General features: G+C 41.7%; 1 protein-coding gene across 2 annotated transcripts in view; it reads right to left on the minus strand.

Moving 5' to 3' along the window:
• The window catches only part of XDH (xanthine dehydrogenase), a 53,208-nt gene that overhangs the window by 3,501 nt on the left and 32,526 nt on the right, over nt 1–17,181 (minus strand). For both annotated transcript variants that reach the window (XM_032681951.1, XM_032681950.1), the window contains exons 22-36: nt 15,427–15,551; nt 14,592–14,725; nt 13,050–13,137; nt 12,331–12,417; nt 10,726–10,917; nt 10,093–10,238; nt 9,416–9,497; nt 8,384–8,479; nt 7,560–7,688; nt 6,448–6,522; nt 5,587–5,639; nt 4,456–4,570; nt 3,741–3,806; nt 1,831–2,019; nt 563–730 (exon numbers count right to left, since the gene is read on the minus strand). In XM_032681951.1, the coding sequence (XP_032537842.1) occupies nt 563–730; nt 1,831–2,019; nt 3,741–3,806; nt 4,456–4,570; nt 5,587–5,639; nt 6,448–6,522; nt 7,560–7,688; nt 8,384–8,479; nt 9,416–9,497; nt 10,093–10,238; nt 10,726–10,917; nt 12,331–12,417; nt 13,050–13,137; nt 14,592–14,725; nt 15,427–15,551 (1,745 nt within the window). The remainder of the gene's footprint in view (nt 1–562; nt 731–1,830; nt 2,020–3,740; nt 3,807–4,455; nt 4,571–5,586; nt 5,640–6,447; nt 6,523–7,559; nt 7,689–8,383; nt 8,480–9,415; nt 9,498–10,092; nt 10,239–10,725; nt 10,918–12,330; nt 12,418–13,049; nt 13,138–14,591; nt 14,726–15,426; nt 15,552–17,181) is intronic.

A 17,181-nucleotide genomic window follows, 5' to 3' on the forward strand; every position in this document is an offset into this window, starting at 1 on the left:
CTTCTGTTAGAGGCTGTGCCTGGCTCTAGCTGAAGGCCTAATGGTCAGCTCCTGCAGAGACCTGTGACAACACTGTGACTGAGGAGCCTATGAAGAGATAGTGGCAGGGTCAACTTGTGAACTCCTTCAGATCAAGCTCACAGCCCCTAGGGAGAGTCCTGTGGCCATGACATTCAGGAGAAGGGTGTATTTTCAGTAACACTTTCCTCTCCCTCCCTCTCTGAAAGACACCCCTAGATCACAGAGTGGCCCTAACCATGTCACCAGAGAGAGATGATAGTCAGGAGCATCAGGACAATCAGTCAGTGATTTGTTTTACGAACAACACTTGGAGGATGGAGGGATGGACTGCAATTCCAATGACAGTGTGCAGCAGCCCTTCCTGCAGTTGGTGGCATGTTAAATGAAGGATAACAACCATGAAATAAAAACCATCTGCTTAAGCAGGGACACAGCCTCCTCATCCCGCCCTAATCCCAGCCTTGGGCCACTGTGACTACCACACACACCCCATGTGTGGTAGGCTGGCTAGGGAGCAGACTATGGAACCAGAGGCTGTTACCATTTTGGTGAAGATGTCCACACAAGCATTGCGGATCCTCTCCGGGGTGGCAGGGCTGTCCAACCTGAATGGCTCAGTCAGGCCAGAGTCCTTCCTCGCAGCGTAGATGGCATCTTTAATGGCATAAAACACCGAGGCAGATAGGAATAGAGGTGGTTCTCCCACAGCCTAGAAGATCACAAGCAAGAATGAGACTTGCTTTCCAGATGTGAACCTCAGTCTACCAGATGTGTTCAGTGAGGAAACATGAAGCTAAAACAGCCTCCAGTCTGCCAGGTGTGATCAGAGAGGAAAGACTGAGCTAAAACAAGCCCCAGTTCATATAAAGAAGAAACAGCAGGAAATCACAAGGTTTTTGACACAGCAAGGCTGTTATGAAGGAAAAAGGGACTAACTCATTCTCATAGTGTTCTGGATGGTGCTAAAATTGCAGCAAAGGGAATTCAGATAAGGCAGTGATAAACTGTCTGGGCAGAGAGTATGATACTCCACCACTGGAGGTCCTTGCAAGCCAGCAGGAATGCCTCCCTCAGGGATCACACAAGTATCATCTAGTACTGAGTTCCCTGCCAACCCTTTTTTTCTTAATTCTGTCATCGGCACTAATCACCCAAAACGTTCTTCTCATTGATGAGATGTCTTTGTGGAAGGGGAAATGGGGAAATGGCAGACTGAATGGAAGCAAGCCAGGCAAATACAGATAAGGATGCTGGGTGGCCCCTCTCTGGGTGGCTCTGTTAAGTAAAACAAATTCATTGGTGCTGCTTATCCAGCCCTGCTCTGTGTAGCCCTCACTGACTGCAGTGCAAACAGCTGAAGGACACATGGATTAATAATGGACCTTTAAGGGTGACATGAGCACTGTGAAACAGAGAAGAAAGCAAAACATGAAAACAGACACAAGACCTTGGTACATGAGATCTGGGGAAATGACGCTGCTGGAAACGTCCAGAGTGATGGCTCTGATGCCAGAGAAGGGCAACCAGGGAGTTGACATGCAGGGGGAGGCTGGCAGCCTCTAATACAGCAAAACTGGCTTAGCAAAGCCACTTCAATTCAGTGGCAGCAATGTGCAGGTTATTATAGTTCTTCCTAACCATAAAGGATAGTGAACATATTTCTGGTAAGAAACAGGAAAAGATCCTGACCTCAAAATAAAGACAGCATAACAAGACAAACTATTTAGACACATAGAATGATTACTTTATCACACCTCAGCTTCACAGAATTATAGAGCAGTAAGAGGCCTGCAGATCTCGCGGGCGTACCTTGGATGAGTAAACTGCTTTGCTATTTGGGCAGTCACGGAGAAGAGACACGTAGAATTCTGTTGGGATGTCTCCAAATGCTGGGATTTTGTACATCCCAGGCCCTCGAGTGTATAGGTTTCCTTCAGGAGAGTAGCGCAGCTCCTCCATGGTGAAGAGCCCAAGGCCTTGGACAAATGCTCCTTCTATCTACAAACACACCCAAACAAGGTTACATTTTTTTGTTGCTGTTGTTCTTCCCTGTTCAAGAACAAAAAGTGATGACATCCACTAGAGTTTTCTACCCTCCCCTTCTGACTAATACCCCTCTTTTCTTCTATAAACCCTTGTTCCTTTTGCCAAGTACAGCTTGGCACCTTTGCACAACTCCTGTGTTCCCACACAGAAGTGGCTGCATTACCCTGGCAGGTGAAGCAATTTCCAAATAGACACAAACAGATTTTCTGTAAATGCAGGACAGGAATTTTCTGACGAAGCAAGGAGAAAAAAAAAAAAATCAATGCTAAAATATTGATCCCTTCCCAGGTAGATTAACACTGAATGAGTTCTACTAACTGATAATTCAAAGGACAAGTAGACTAAAAGGACTAAAGATGAAATATTTGAAGACAAACTATTTTATGCTTTCTATTTCAGTATTAATGCTTTCCTAAGTACTGTATATTCTTAGGTCACCAGAACAGACACCTGTAAAAACACCCCCATATCCATTCAAGTACCAAAGACTTCTTTGCATATTTTTTCTACTATAAATTTTAGGAGAAAAAAATTAAAAATTAAAAAATGAAGGGGAACAACTATGAGAGGAAGACATGCTTGAACAACCCTGCATGAAGCAGCTCTGCTCTCTGTGCCCACTGAGATATCTAACAGTCAGACCAGTCTCGGGATTTGGCACAAACATTCATTAACCCATGTCCGCATATTGCATTCCTACACTCATGAAACATCCTTTCTCTCCTGTGCCCATAGACCCACTGCAGTAATTCATGGAAGGACACAGGAGTTTGAGACCTCTTTGACAGGCTCCACTTAGCCTGTCTTTTTAGTCCCAGATGCAAACTGACAGTCTGCAAAGACAGAAAGCCTCATTTCCTCTTGGACACTTCCAAAAAAATCTTTTTCAGAAAAAACGTTGCTTTCAAAGAAGTTTCATTTTAGTTATAGCAGAGCTCTGCGAGTCATGCTTTCCCATAAAACCTAAATCCTGCAGCAGTTTCCCTGAAGTCACACCATATCAATACCTAGAGTTAACAAGGGAGCTAAGATGGCTAGATAAGCCTGTGCAAATGTCTAATGATTTATCTCTTGGTCTATCAAACAATGCTGTGTTTATTGTCTTTATTTGCTGAGAGATACTGTGATTATTACGCTATAAAATATTGAAGTAAGCTTGTCCCTCACCAAGGAATTTGCAAGCTAAGTGACTGGCCCAACTTCCTGTTGAGAACTCTACACAGCAGTAGCCAGAGAACACAATCTACCACCCTAAATCTTTCTTCACAGAAGAATTTTCACTGAATTAAATGGGACTTGATGTTGACAGATAGGAGTATAAAAATCAGGTATAGGATTTAGTCTCACATGCCACACTGTAAAAACTGATTCAACTATGGTTGAATAAGATGGGATGAGGTTATTCAACAATATTAGTATTATGATTCATTTCTAAGGCAGGGCAGATGCTGAAAAACATCAGTGTGGTGGCAACTGGACAATATCCTGTAGCATTAATATTCAAGGCAAAAAACCCCCAAACCTCTAACAGAATATTTCCCTGCATAATTCTGTACCAATTTTAAAAGGCTGTGTTTGCAAAGGCACAACCTGGAGAGGGATAATAAATAGAGAAGCCTGAGAGTAGTGTGATTGCTTTAATGTGATGGAAACAGCAACACTATTTCACTTACCTGTCCTATATCTATGGCTGGGTTCAGACTGGTACCAACATCCATAACAATGTCTGTGCGAATGTTCTAAAGAACAGAAATAAAGGATAAATCAGCACAGTTCATTGAAACTGGTACACTATGGTCTTGTGTGAGGAATAATGTACCCAAACACTATCCCAGAGTATTCACACTCAGAGAGTATTCATAAATCTATCTCAGCTGAACTCTTCATACTGAGTTCAGTCCAAAAGTAAATCAAAGGAATTCACTACACTTTTCCCCAGAGATCCAATGAACCCAATTTATATTAGTTCCAAGCTGCAAGTATCACTGGTCTGTACCTGAGTATAACCAACTAGGTCAGATTTTGACGATTTTTTTTCTTTCTTTCTTTCTTTCTAAAAGTCTTCATTGCTATTTTTAATGATTAACTCATTCCAGTATGCTTCTGTTCATTTGTACTAACACAGTGCTGCTATCTCTTACTTAAGCAAATCCAATAACTTTTGCAATCATTCATTAAGCCTTCTAAAATCCCCACAGGGTAGATAATTATTGTTTTATTACACTTTACAGATTGTTGCACTGGGGAACAGAGGAGTTAAGAAATTTACTGAAGGTCACAGCAGACCAATGGCAGAGCCAGGAACGGGCTCACACCCAGTATTTGCTCTAGCTGCACGTGATGGTTTCCTTCACCAAAACAGAGCTATTTCACTGCTGACCCCCTCACCTTGTGGTCACCTGTCAGGCAATCTATCTCAACCTCAGAGCAAGCAACGCCATAACTGAAGTAGGAGAATGGTTTCCCTTCATTCTTTTCAAAGTCGTAGCCAACGTCAGGAATTCTTGATACAAAGGGAAATAAAACTGCATTTCATTCCACGAATAAAACAAATATAACCACATTGCAACTTATCAAAATCCTTATTCACTTTTATTTCACTCCTTCCATCAAACCCATGCAGAAATGAAAAGTGTAAACAACTATAAATAGAAACCTGCTAAAGCTGCTTTGTATTCCAAAACCTGATCAAAACTATCCAACTATTTTAGCCATCTTTATTTTCCCATGAATCTTGGGCTTTTGATGACTATTATAAACCCATTCTCACCAATGCTGTAGCAAACCCTTTGCTTTTAGCGTACAGTTGAACATTTCTTGGAGGCCATTAAGTTTCAGAGCATAAACAAGCTGAACCAGAGACTGGATTAGAGTAAGTAATTATTTTAAGCACAGTTCATGGTAAACTTATACTTTATCTGAAAACTGGTTTATTAAAATACTGACAAGTCACTTGATTAAGAGAAAAAATACATTTCAGAGATGCAACAGGAATGAGCTCATAGTGTATTTTAGTCCTAAATATGTTCTTCTCAAAACTATGTTTAGTTATTTTTGTCAGCCCCTCTGCCTTAAAGGTGATGGATGTCTGTTTTCCTCCAGCAGTAAAGCTGACTAGGAGAAGTCCCTCATTTCAGAACTACACAGGAACCAACAAGAGCTTGAAGTGGGAGAACAAAATTGGAAACACTGGTATCTGCTCATTCCACAAAAATCAGGATACCACTCCAGCCAGCTGTCCTCAAGGACAACCCTTCCCCCTTCTTATCCTGTATGACAGTTCTAGTGCCACACTAAGTCACAAGGCAGACACAGAGCAGAGCTCCAGGCAAAGCTCTGCTTTCTCCCCAGCCAGGAGAGTGTAAACGTCAGCTTAACATTTCTAGGTAGGAGAGGGAATGCAACCCTAAGTTAGAGCAGCAACAGGGGATGGGGGCTGTAAATCCTCCCAGAATTGCCCTGGATGAATCCATGCAATCAGATAAGAGCTGTGACTCTGCAGTGTGAATTTTCACTCACCTGTAAAACCCTGTGGCCGACAGGCTAATACAGCTCTGGTAGGCGGCTATAATCTGGCAAAGTGAACAAAACAGTAATTGTACAACCAGTCCCTGCAAAATAGCTGCCCAAAAACATTTCCGGGGGACCTCAAGTAGAAGGTGTCCAGTGACAGGTAACTGTCACGCTACTCAACACCAGCACTGCCAAGGAAAACATCATGATTGCAGCTGCTTCCTCAAACAGCCCCATCAGCAGCTACCAAGGGCAGAACTTGACCACTTATAGAGGTTAAGACTTGCTTTTGTTTGTTCAGCTCTCAGCTACAGGTTAGACCTCTAGCCTCAGAGACAAAAGGTTAAATTGACAGGTCACCTTGACTTCAGTGAGGCTAAAGGAAATTCCATCCTGACTTCCAAATCCCAAAGTCAAAACTCCTCCGACGAAGAGCAGAGCTTGGATCTGAAAACAGCCTGGGAGCATTACAGCCCACCAATCTCTTCTCATTGAGGGTACAGAGATATTGCAGCCAAGGAGCACTGCAGTGGGTGAATGGCAGCTCAACAGTCATCTTTCTGACAGAATCCCTTCATTAAAAATCAGGTTTCCTTCTGTACAAGACTATAGCCTGACTAGAAAGATATATATATAACCACTGAAAACTTTTATTTGATGAAGTCCATCAGAAGCAGGTCCCAGAATTTGGAGAACTCTCAGTGTTAAAGTCATAGCTGATGGGGATGACCTCTTGCAAGGTTTGGTTACTTGGAAACCCCTGCCAGGTTTCTGGTTAGTTGTCTTTGTTCAGGTCTATGCTAGCAAGATGCAGAAGGCCTGAAGGATACACCGGCACACATGGTTTGCCAATTAACAACAGCTTACCCAGTCTTCCCAGGATCCTTTGGGATTAGACTGTTTGATCGGTTCCAGTCTTTTTAAGATAGTTTGACACGCATTCTAGAGGCAAAGAGAGAGAGAAGTATATTAATATTTGAAAAGCCAACTTATAGTATTAAGAGCCCTATAGGAGTTTCAAAGAACCTTCTATTTAAATCAATATTGCCCTTACCACTTCAGCATATCATAAAAAGGAACAAAGTTCACTAACAGATGTCTTGCTCTACAGGAATAAATGTTGACTGAAAAGGATTTTAAAGGAGATCGGCTGTGCTGATGGCAGAAAAGAATACAAAATCCAGCCCAGAACTTCCCAGTCCATGACAAAAAATATCATAACTTTCTCTGTACCAAGTCACAGTAGGACATCTTAGCATATCTTACAAGAGAATCCTGTAACCCAAAAAAAATTCCTGCCAAAATTCAACCTACTCAGATAAGCTGCGCAGAGAATAAAAACAGCCCGATGATTTTGCTTTGCAGGTTACATTTCCCCTTTTCTTTTAAAATGAGAATGGCCAGTACTAAATTCCTCTTTATAATGGTAAAGTCACATATCATGCAAATAGATGCATTGGTAACTCCACCATGGCAGTCAGGACCACACCATTGCTACAGCAGAATGTTTGCTATGAGCATATCAACACCTAAAGGTCTTTGGTTCTGGAGCACCGGGCACAAACCAGCTGCTATTAATACATGCAGCAAAATATATTTGCTATAGGCTGGTTAATATATATATATAACTACCTACCTATATATAAATATAGGTAATTATAGGTAAGGCTGCATGAATTACTAAGAAGTTGACTAAATAGATGCTCTGTTCCATTCATTTTGAGTAATCCCAAACACTCTATTTTTAGAACTACCAAAGGACTGAAGGACAGTTTTGAACAACTTAAAAAACAATATAGTCATTCATAACCTAATATCATGTGCAGTTATAGCAGGTAAAAAAGTTATGGGGCATCCTTAGGCCAGAATTGCCTTTGGATGGTCATTTTTCTTAAGCAACAGATAAATACACAACAACTTTTCATGCTCTGGAGCTCTAGTTTGTAACCTGGCTACTTTAAATAACTCAGCTTCCATACATGGACGGCCATTCCATTGATGTCCGTACTGACGGACGCAGCTGTCGGGGAGGTGTTTGGGACAGTGTTTGTGCTGGTCTCACTGATGTAAATTTTGGAGGTGGGGATTCCCAGGGACCTGCTGGCAACCTGCAGAACAAAGGTAAACACTTGGTAAGCAGCGCATTACCATTGATTGCTTACACTGCCAGGACCCACACTGCAACCTCTCTCCCATCATAAATTTCATTTTTCCTGAAAACTCAGTTGGTTCAGTGACTGAGTGCTAGTCATTATTAACATTGTTAAGTTTGCATTTCACAGACTGAATGTGTGTGAGCACACACACTTTTGCCAGAGTGGCAGACATTCACTCCTGTGAGACTAAGTTCTTTTCTCAACAATTATAAGAATCAGAGGATCAAGAGCCCTTTAGATTTCCCTCTCATTTCCCTGCCAAAGCAGTGTTGCTCCCTCAGGCCTTTTTAACTAGCATATGCAGATAAATATGTTTGTAATACGACTAGTTTTTGTATAAAATATATGTAAACTGTACTTTTATGGGGTGAAAGGAAAATGCCAGAGAAGCTAGACTGTAAGTATAACCTGCATTATCTACATAATAAGAGTTAAGATGGTGAAGAATCTAATTCTCATACTCAATTGCAATAATAGTGTGGAAATCTAGCACTGCTGCTGAAACAATGAAGAGGAATTAGTCATGATTTGTTACCCTATGCATGCACACAGAGGAAGTGTCAAGATGCCTGAAGCAATAGGGTGTAGTGAGAGTGTAATTTTCCTGGAAAGATGTCTCATTTGGTTAAGTCCAAACTCATCATTACCTGAATCATTTTGGTGTGAAGTCCTTGACCCATCTCAGTCCCCCCATGTGTAAGTAACACAGAGCCATCTGTATACACATGGACCAGAGCTCCAGCCTATAAAAGGAAATATTAATCATCATAAATTAACTAGTGAAGTACTTAGCAGACTACAGAGAGAATTCGTTTGGAACTAGACTAAGGTTGTTCTTTGGTGTAGACGAAGCCACTAGTCTACCCTTGAGGTGAGTTTGGTTTAGTCTCACAAACTCTCCAGAAGTTCCAATGACAGACATAACAAACCTCAGTCAATATTCTCAGCTCAGAAAGCAGATGAAATAACCCAAACCTGCCCCTGTGAAACAGAGATGCATCCTTCTCCTGAACTTGCTAACACCACTGACAGTCCATTATTGGCGGAGGGGGACAGACAGAATTGCATACGAATCAATATGATTAGCAAAAATGTCCACTTTATTCGAGGAAAGGCAGCTTATATGCTGCTTGTGACACACAGGCATGTGATTCTTCCCCAGGTTACATTGGATACATAAGGGAAACATACTGTGGTGTACAGCACTAATTGGATAACTGCAGGTGTCCATAAAACTTGTTTTCTTGCCAAAACAACTCCTTCTTCACCCTGGCACAAGGCCTGCAGCCATCTTAATGGCGCAGTATTTTTACTGTTTGCACCCAGCCATGCCAAGGCAAAGGTCTCAGAAATGCAATAGAAATTGTTCACACAATTTCTGCCCTGCAACAGTCCAGCAAATCAGGTCAAACACAGGAGAGGTGTTTCAACTACTGAGGAAGAGGGAAGGCAGGGAAATTACCAGGGTACCATGCAAACATAGCTACATTGGGGTGTCTTTTGGACAGCATAAACTGGTAACTGTTGTGTTGCACATTTTGGCTCAAAAAATGTGTGCTCTTTCTTAACTAATTCACTACTTTTCCAAGAAGCTCCATTTCAGTACAAACGGAGGAGGGCCTGGGAGAGGCAGCGTAAATCCGTCTTCTCTAGTGAGAAGATGAATGACACTTACAGACCTGGTTCAGAAACGGGACAGTGAAACTGATGCCAAATTTAGTAGGAATGATGCACATCCCTCTCTTCTTCCAGCGATTCTGCCTGAAAGGAAAGAACATTGTTTGTGTACTCATGAAGTTTTTATCACCACTCAATACTGTACTTCCCTCCAACAGCTTAGTCATCAAAGTAGAATGTACTTGAATGTAATATGGACTGAGTCAATCAGGAATTTGTATTAAAGAATGGCTTTCTTTATGGGACACAGCAAGAAGAAATTCAAACTGAAGATACTTCCCCCATACATTATAGAAGCAGTTGTCTGGGCTATTAACTATTCAGTTGTATATACAAGCCAACTAAAAAAGACTATAGGTCAGGTCAAGCCTAAACAAACTGCCTTGATATACATGTGAAAATCCTAGCTGGACTTAATGGAGCCCCTCTCCTTTGCTACATTTCGCTTACAAAATCATGTCATGACAGGTCTGATTCCTGCCTTATTTATGCCATCAGTTCACTGATAAATGTTTCCTTCGACAGTGAGCAAGCATGAAGGAATTTCAAAAAGAGAAACTTTAAGAAGTCACTCAGCAAATATAAGGTCTGACTTCACATCACTCAAATTGCTAAGAGAACTTCAGAAATTAGTAGGCAACAGATGCACGCAACAAGAAGACAGGTCCAGAACACTTACTTATTGAATTCTTCGATTAGTTTCTTCCTGGTATGATAGCTAGAGCTTGACAAACATTCATCCCAGCATCTTCGTAGAGTAAATCCCTCCAGCTTCTGGTTAAAATGAGTTACGTCTCCTTCGTTATAGAGGTTGAGCTTCCGCACCTTCCCAAAGAACATATAAAGGACATGTCAAGTTTAATGCTTCAGACAAGGTCTTTTTAATGGAGGAGATCAAAGGTATGTTGGTTCCTAGTTTTACTTCTCCAATTATTCTACAGAACAGAATTAACAGGCGTATATCTGTTTATGAGAAAACGGAAACTAACACATTAAGGCTGGGAAATTTCTGAGAGATCGGGATTTAAGCACATTGTTAGTAAGATTAGGGTACCTACTGCCTTTGGACTTTTTTTGTAATATCTACCCTTAAAGCAGATGTTACACAATTGAGGCTACCATGGAATTTAACTAAGCAGGAGATAATTCATTCTATAATGGGTCTGCCATACAAAATAGTTTGAAATCCTGCTAGGAGCTTAGCAAAAATGAAGCAAAAGTTCATATGCTTAAGAATATTATGTGGCTGTGTCCAGTTCTCAGAGCTTGTTCAAAGGCAGCACCACCCTGAAACATGTGAATGGATCTATACCTCCTCAGGTGGCAGGTTACACTTCCGAGCAAGGTCACTCATCCAGCACTCAGCAATCATCATTCCTTGGGGCCCTCCAAAGCCACGGAAGGCTGTGTTGGAAGGCAAGTTGGTCTTGCAAATAGTGCCCACGCTGCTGACATTGGGGATGTTGTAGGAGTTATCCAAATGTAACAGGGCTCTGTCCATAACCTGGTGAAGAAAAGGAATGGAGGTGACACATTTTACACTAATCAGACTTCTCACTAGCTGCCAAAACCAGACTGGAAAGCTCTGAAGCCAATTTATAACAACCAGCACTTTCTCTTGCACCCTGTAGTTCTGCTGTCTACACAGCTGGAAGAGCACTGAAGTGCAGCAAGTACTGACTCCCATGTGCAGTGGAGTGTCAAGTGGCATCCTCCTGAAGGATGGGACAATATGCACAGCTCTCTGTTGACACCTATGACTCTGGGACAGATTGAGCTTCAAAGTCATTTTTGGCCCTGGGCTCATGGTGAGTCAAACTGCTACTAAATGCCATTATCCATCTGGAAGAAACAGAATTTTCTTTTAATTATACTGAGTAATCTGTTGTTGGAAAAGAAGTCTTGCTGATATCAACTGACTCATCAGCTGGGCTATGGCAGTAAGGGCAGCCATTTAAAATAAAGATTTTCAATAGCTACATCTGAACAGCAAGATTTTGAGAGCTTTGTCCGCTATTTGTCCACATTGGGAAAGGGTAGAGCTTCTTTCTGCCTTGTGTTCCCAGATTTCCCTTCCAGCAGCAGCACAGAGAGGAGTTTATACACATTTCAACCTTATTTCAACATGGAGCACTTTCCAGTTCCCTGATTCAGACACAGTCAAATAGGCAATTCACATAGATGTACTCTCAACCAAGCCCTCAGCTTACGCAAAGACTGTCATTCTGCTCTGCACAGCAACAGCCACAACGAATGTAGCTCTGGTAGAGAGCTGTTGCAGTTCTGTCCTATTGAAATATATTCATTTTTGTGGAAATTTCCAAAGGCTCAGTGGGCTGGAGAAAGTGAGCTAGAATAAACATGACTGACACTAGGCTATTGACTTGATCATGTACAACATGACAGAAAAGGAGAATTTTTTGCTCATCAGCACAAAACTTCTTGAAGACAAACTCAGAACTCAGGCCCATTTTTGTCCATAGTTCTTGTGAACCCAATGTTAACTTTAGCCAGTCATTAATAAGCTTGTTGATTTAGGCACTGTGCCCTGATTAACCCATTGACTGGGATGTTTCTTATTCCAAGGAATTATCTTTCCCCAGAGCTGGGGAACTGTCAGTCATCTTGCATTATGCAACAAGTTTTCCATCACAGCCCTCTGTAATGCAAACCAAACATTTCTTGACTCTTTTGCTCAATCCAAGTTATTCAGCATCAATAAGAATTATGTGGCACATGCCAAGGCAGGTCAGTTGGCTGAGAGAGCCATTGTAGAAGCTCCAAACCCCCTTCAAAGTCTGTTTTCAGTCATAGCATGTGCAAGTAGTGCTGTAGACAACAACTCTCTGAAGTCAGAGCAAAAGGCTGCACAAAGAAATGCCTTCTGCCTAGTTAACCATCAGAAAATTTTACTTACACCGTGAGAGAGGTCTACAGAGTTGCCCCCATTGCTGTAGTATGACACCTCCAGACTCTTGACTTTCCCATTCTTCATGAAACCAACCTGTCAAGAGAGTCTCCTAAGTAATCAGTTTTCTACAAAATGTTCCATTTCCTACTTCCCTCCAAAAACTAAATGGACCTCATACAGCCAAAAGGCTGACTGTCCCTGATGAAGCACAGGACAAGCACAGGCAGTAACTGAGGAAATTCCCCAGCAAAGGGTCCACGCACGTATCTTAATCTTGTTCCAGAGAACTCTTCTAAATTAAGTGCTGGCCTCTTGTCACAGCCACAACTGCCTTAACAGGTTTTTGCTTTGAAAAGCAGCAGCAGTTGGATGGGGATTGAAGATGAAAGGAAGTTAACAGAGCAAATCACTACATGATACTGTAAAGGAATGGGGGAGCATCTATGAGCAATGCGACTTTGTCAACAGGGGCAAAGTCTTGTTTGCAAGGAAGAGAAAATTATTTATGCCAAGGTCACAAGAAGGGAACTATCCAGGTCAAAATAACTTCTGCAGGACTTTGACAGGAAAATTACTGTAACACACCTGACCTGATCCACTTGCAGCAGGGAAGATCAGCAGTGAAAGAACCACAGCAGCTACATTTTTCACGATATCTTACTAGTCTCTGATGTTTCAGGGGACAACACTGAGAAAACATGCATTCTTTTCACATATTTGCACACCTTGTACCTCCCCAGGAAGGGATGTCTCCCACCACTTATCAGCATGTCCTCATCTCGATCCAGCATGCACCTCACTGCGCGGCCAGTTCTGTTAAAGGAGACATTTATTAGGCAAAGCCTGAAATGCACAGTACAGTTCCTACAGAACAAGACTCTCCTCTTTGTCTATCCAGCATGGCAATGGAGAGTTAAGAGTAAACTGCTTGGTTTATATATCTTCCTCTTAAGAAAATGGCAAAATTGAGTATAAAACCCCCTAAAATTAAGACCTCAGAAGTTGGAGTCTGCTCGTGAAAACTCTCGCAAAGATTCTTGTATCAAAAAGAAGGATAATTTCTTACAGAGGCAGATGCTAATAACTGAGCAGTCACTGTTTTCCAGACTATTTCTCAAGACGCTCTTTTGGCTTTGAAAAAGAGGATGCCATAGGAATAATATAATAATGCGAAGTAAAGTACTAACTACCCTTCAATGTGACCTTATTTTATGTTTGCTTATTTGTTATTCAAGGAGGAAAACAATAAGGAAAGTGGGAATTGCTCTTTATTGTCTAACAATTTTGCCTTTCCAGTGCCTCTCTTCAGGTTGTAAAAACACCTAGAGAATGTCATAGATGTTATTTTGCAACCTCCAGGATATCAAACAGTGATTTGGCTGGCAGAGATAAAGGAAATAAAAGAATGCAAAGGTATTACTGATTAATTAGAGAAAGCAGGTGGTTAGCTCAGAACAGAAGTAAAGAACTTCAGTTTGGCTATTCTCTTCCAAAGGTATTTTGTCAAAATTGCTGCTGTGTTGCAAGATCCCTCTAGCATTGCCAGCAAGGCTCATGGTCATCTCCAAGGGCAGTACTGGGAAGGACAGCACTACAGGCAGCACAAATGTCATCTTAGAGGCCCTCTTCACTCACAACCATAGAAACTTGCACAGTTAAAGATGAGATAAGACCAAAACTCCAGAAACCAGAAGCATATTTCCAATCTATGCTTCACAAATTGTTACAGTCTATGTTCGTTCCCTGAGCTTTAGGGCTTTGAAAAGTGTGGGTTCCAAGGCCTGCCACTTTTCCTAGAGAAAAATCCAAAGAGGGAGTTTGCAGAAGACCAGAGACACAGTGGTGAAAGGGTGGTGCAGTAGAGTTTTGAACAAGGAAGAGATTCTCATACCACTATCATACGAAGCAATAAGCATGGCTATTGCTGGATTTTGAAATTTGTTTGTGATGAAGTGGAAGGGAGAGGCAGACACTTTGAGATACAAGTGTTTTCAGAGATCACCAAAGGAATAGCAGAGTAAGGGGGGTTTTCCCCTTTCCTATTAAAAGCTGACATTCCCACTTGAGTTTATCCCACCTGAGTAGGTTCAATCCCTCCTACCAGCTAAGAGCCCATTAGACACCACCTTTGGGAAATACCAATCTTCCTATAAGCTGTACAAGACATGAAGAGTCTTGAAGGTGCTTCAGTGTAAATGGTGCTCCAGAAAGAGGCAGGCTGGGACAGTCTGAAAGAAGAAAGCCCTCTCCCCCACACCCAAACTTACTTGAAGGCTGCAACAGCCACTACGGTTGTCAAGATAGTACTCCTAGTCTCTTTTCCTCCAAATCCTCCTCCCATTCTTTTCACTCGAACCACAACACGATTCGAAGGGACTCCCAGTGCATTAGCAGTAAACTCCTGAAGGAAAACAGAACAGCAGAACATGAAGGGAGCTGAGCTGGTGTTAAGAACTAGATACCAACACTTTGCCTTTCTGAAACCATTTCGACAGTGCAAATATTCTGTCTCATTCCAGGTCCTATGGTCCGCTAATTGGATTTGATGCAATTGGAACCAATAAGACCAGCATTTCATCTCTGAGGTGGGAAGGCACAGCGCTGCAGCAGGAAGCAGTCAGGAAGAGACTGGCATGATATGAGGCTATCAAGACATAGATCTCATTTAGCACTGGGTTTGACATCTGTACCACTCTGTCCTTTCTCTCACTCTATTATGAGACCTTTGGACATGTCACAGCACTGGTGCCCTATCCCACAGAAAGGGAGAGTTGGTGTATAGAGTCAGTGTTTACACCACCTCTCTTTCTCACATGTCATTCAACCATCATGCCTACTGACCAGCTGGCTCTCTCTGCAGAAAGGGTTAAGCATGTAATCCCCCTTGCAAAAGATGTGTTGCCAACAGAAACTTCTCTGTCACCTGGAAGCAGATTCAGGACACCAGTAGGATGCATATGGACTTTAGATCCCATACCCAACTCTGAGCCTATGTGGTGATTTTTTTATTGAACAAGATAGGAGCTACTAAAAGCCAACCATTTATCTAGTCTGAAACTGAGAAAGAAGTGACTTTTAGGTAGCAGGTTAATGAGACAGTACCTGTGTCTTCATTGGATTTTGAGTTGACACAAAGAGTTCCATCTCACCATCTTCTCCCTTTGGCACAGCCAGAGTACAGTGAGTTTCCAGATAGAAATGCTCCTGGCCACCAAGGTACATCTCTCCTAGAAAATTCAAAGAAATGCCACAGATAGGGCATCCCTGGTGTTACAGGGTGTCTCCCATCATGTGCTGCCTGCAATCTACTGCCTTTTTGACATGTGCTAAATGACAATCTGTTCCACTGCCCACAACTGGATACCAGTAGCTCTAAAATTGACAATTCTGGTTTGACATTTAAAAAGCAAAATGGAAAACAAAACAAAGCAACCCACAAACAAATGAAAAAAACCCCAACCACAGACACATCAAATTGCTAGAAATCTTCATTCTAAAACACAAGTGGGTGGCATTTCAAGACTGCCCTGATAACATCACTGAGATTAAGGATAAAAATAAATCAAGTATAGTCTAGCTGAGCAGATAGAATACAAGGTTACAGACTTTGAAACAGAGGAACCAAAATAGAAACCCAAAATGCCTTAAAATGATCTCACTGGGAATCAATATTGCTGCATGGGGCTCTTTCCCAGGACATACTACCTGGCAGTGCTGAGGGTGCAATGTCCAGTTATGCTACACACCATTAAATGTCAGAATCGACCTCCTTTCTCAGTCATGGCCATGGTATATTCAGCTGACATGAAAATTAATATTCACAGCAGTTCTCACAATCCTGTTTCTATTTTCTTCTTGTTCAAAACTCAGAAGAAACAAAATAGCTGCCTTTATTAGGTGAGAAATGCACATTTGTCGAGACAACACCTACTCTGGTATGTAGCAGGGGCCTTTCTCTTGTCTTCTTGAGGGCTCTGGCATTCACACAGTATTATAGCCTTTCAAATAAACTATTCTTTTAGCTCAGAACAATTTCTGGCTTTTCTGGCACAGTGTTTTTATTTTGTATAGAAAAGTGCACTATAAGAAACTGCTAACAACAGCTTATGACATCTTGGAAGTACCAGCACCTTTGAAGCTTGGCTGACTGCAGGAGGGGAGTCACAGCAAAAAACAGCAAAAGACAGACCTGAAAATGGGGTGTTTTACTTAAATAATTCCTCACTTTCCCAATGGAGGGTAAGGGGGGCATATTTCTCTGTGATCTTAGAAAATAATCCCTTCACACCAGGCTTTGTGCCTTTACCTGATTTAACTTCCCTTTCAGAGCTCTAAAAGGTATACAATACTCTCAATAACAACACCATCAGTAAGAACATAGCTTTCCAAAAGTGTGATGTTTGAGACTCTTCCTCTCAGAAGCTATTAGTTTTTGATATACACACATACAAGCAATGACATGGCTCCCACTGACTACTTCAGTTCACAGCTCTGTCACTCTCCCCTCTTAAATGATAGAGATTTTAAATCTTTTTCTCCTGATAATTTCTGTGTTTACCCATGTCTCTACAATGTCCTTGGTAGACTCCAACTAAGCAAAACCAAGCAGCACACTAAAAAAACCCTATCCTCAAAGACAGACCAACAATCAGTGGTGACAAAGTGCTACAGAGCAGTGCCATGTTCTTCATGATACCTACAGCCACAGGCAAGTCCCATTTTCCTAAAATACAGTTGTATACCAGATTAATTGGCTGTCTCTAAGATTTAGACAAGACTATGTCTGGACAGGAAAAAACTCCTATATGGAAACATTTCAGAAAAAAAAATCACTTTGTAGAATATTTGCTTAAGAAA

Source organism: Chiroxiphia lanceolata, chromosome 3 (assembly GCF_009829145.1).
Source record: "Chiroxiphia lanceolata isolate bChiLan1 chromosome 3, bChiLan1.pri, whole genome shotgun sequence".
NCBI classification, from domain to species: Eukaryota; Metazoa; Chordata; class Aves; order Passeriformes; family Pipridae; genus Chiroxiphia; species Chiroxiphia lanceolata.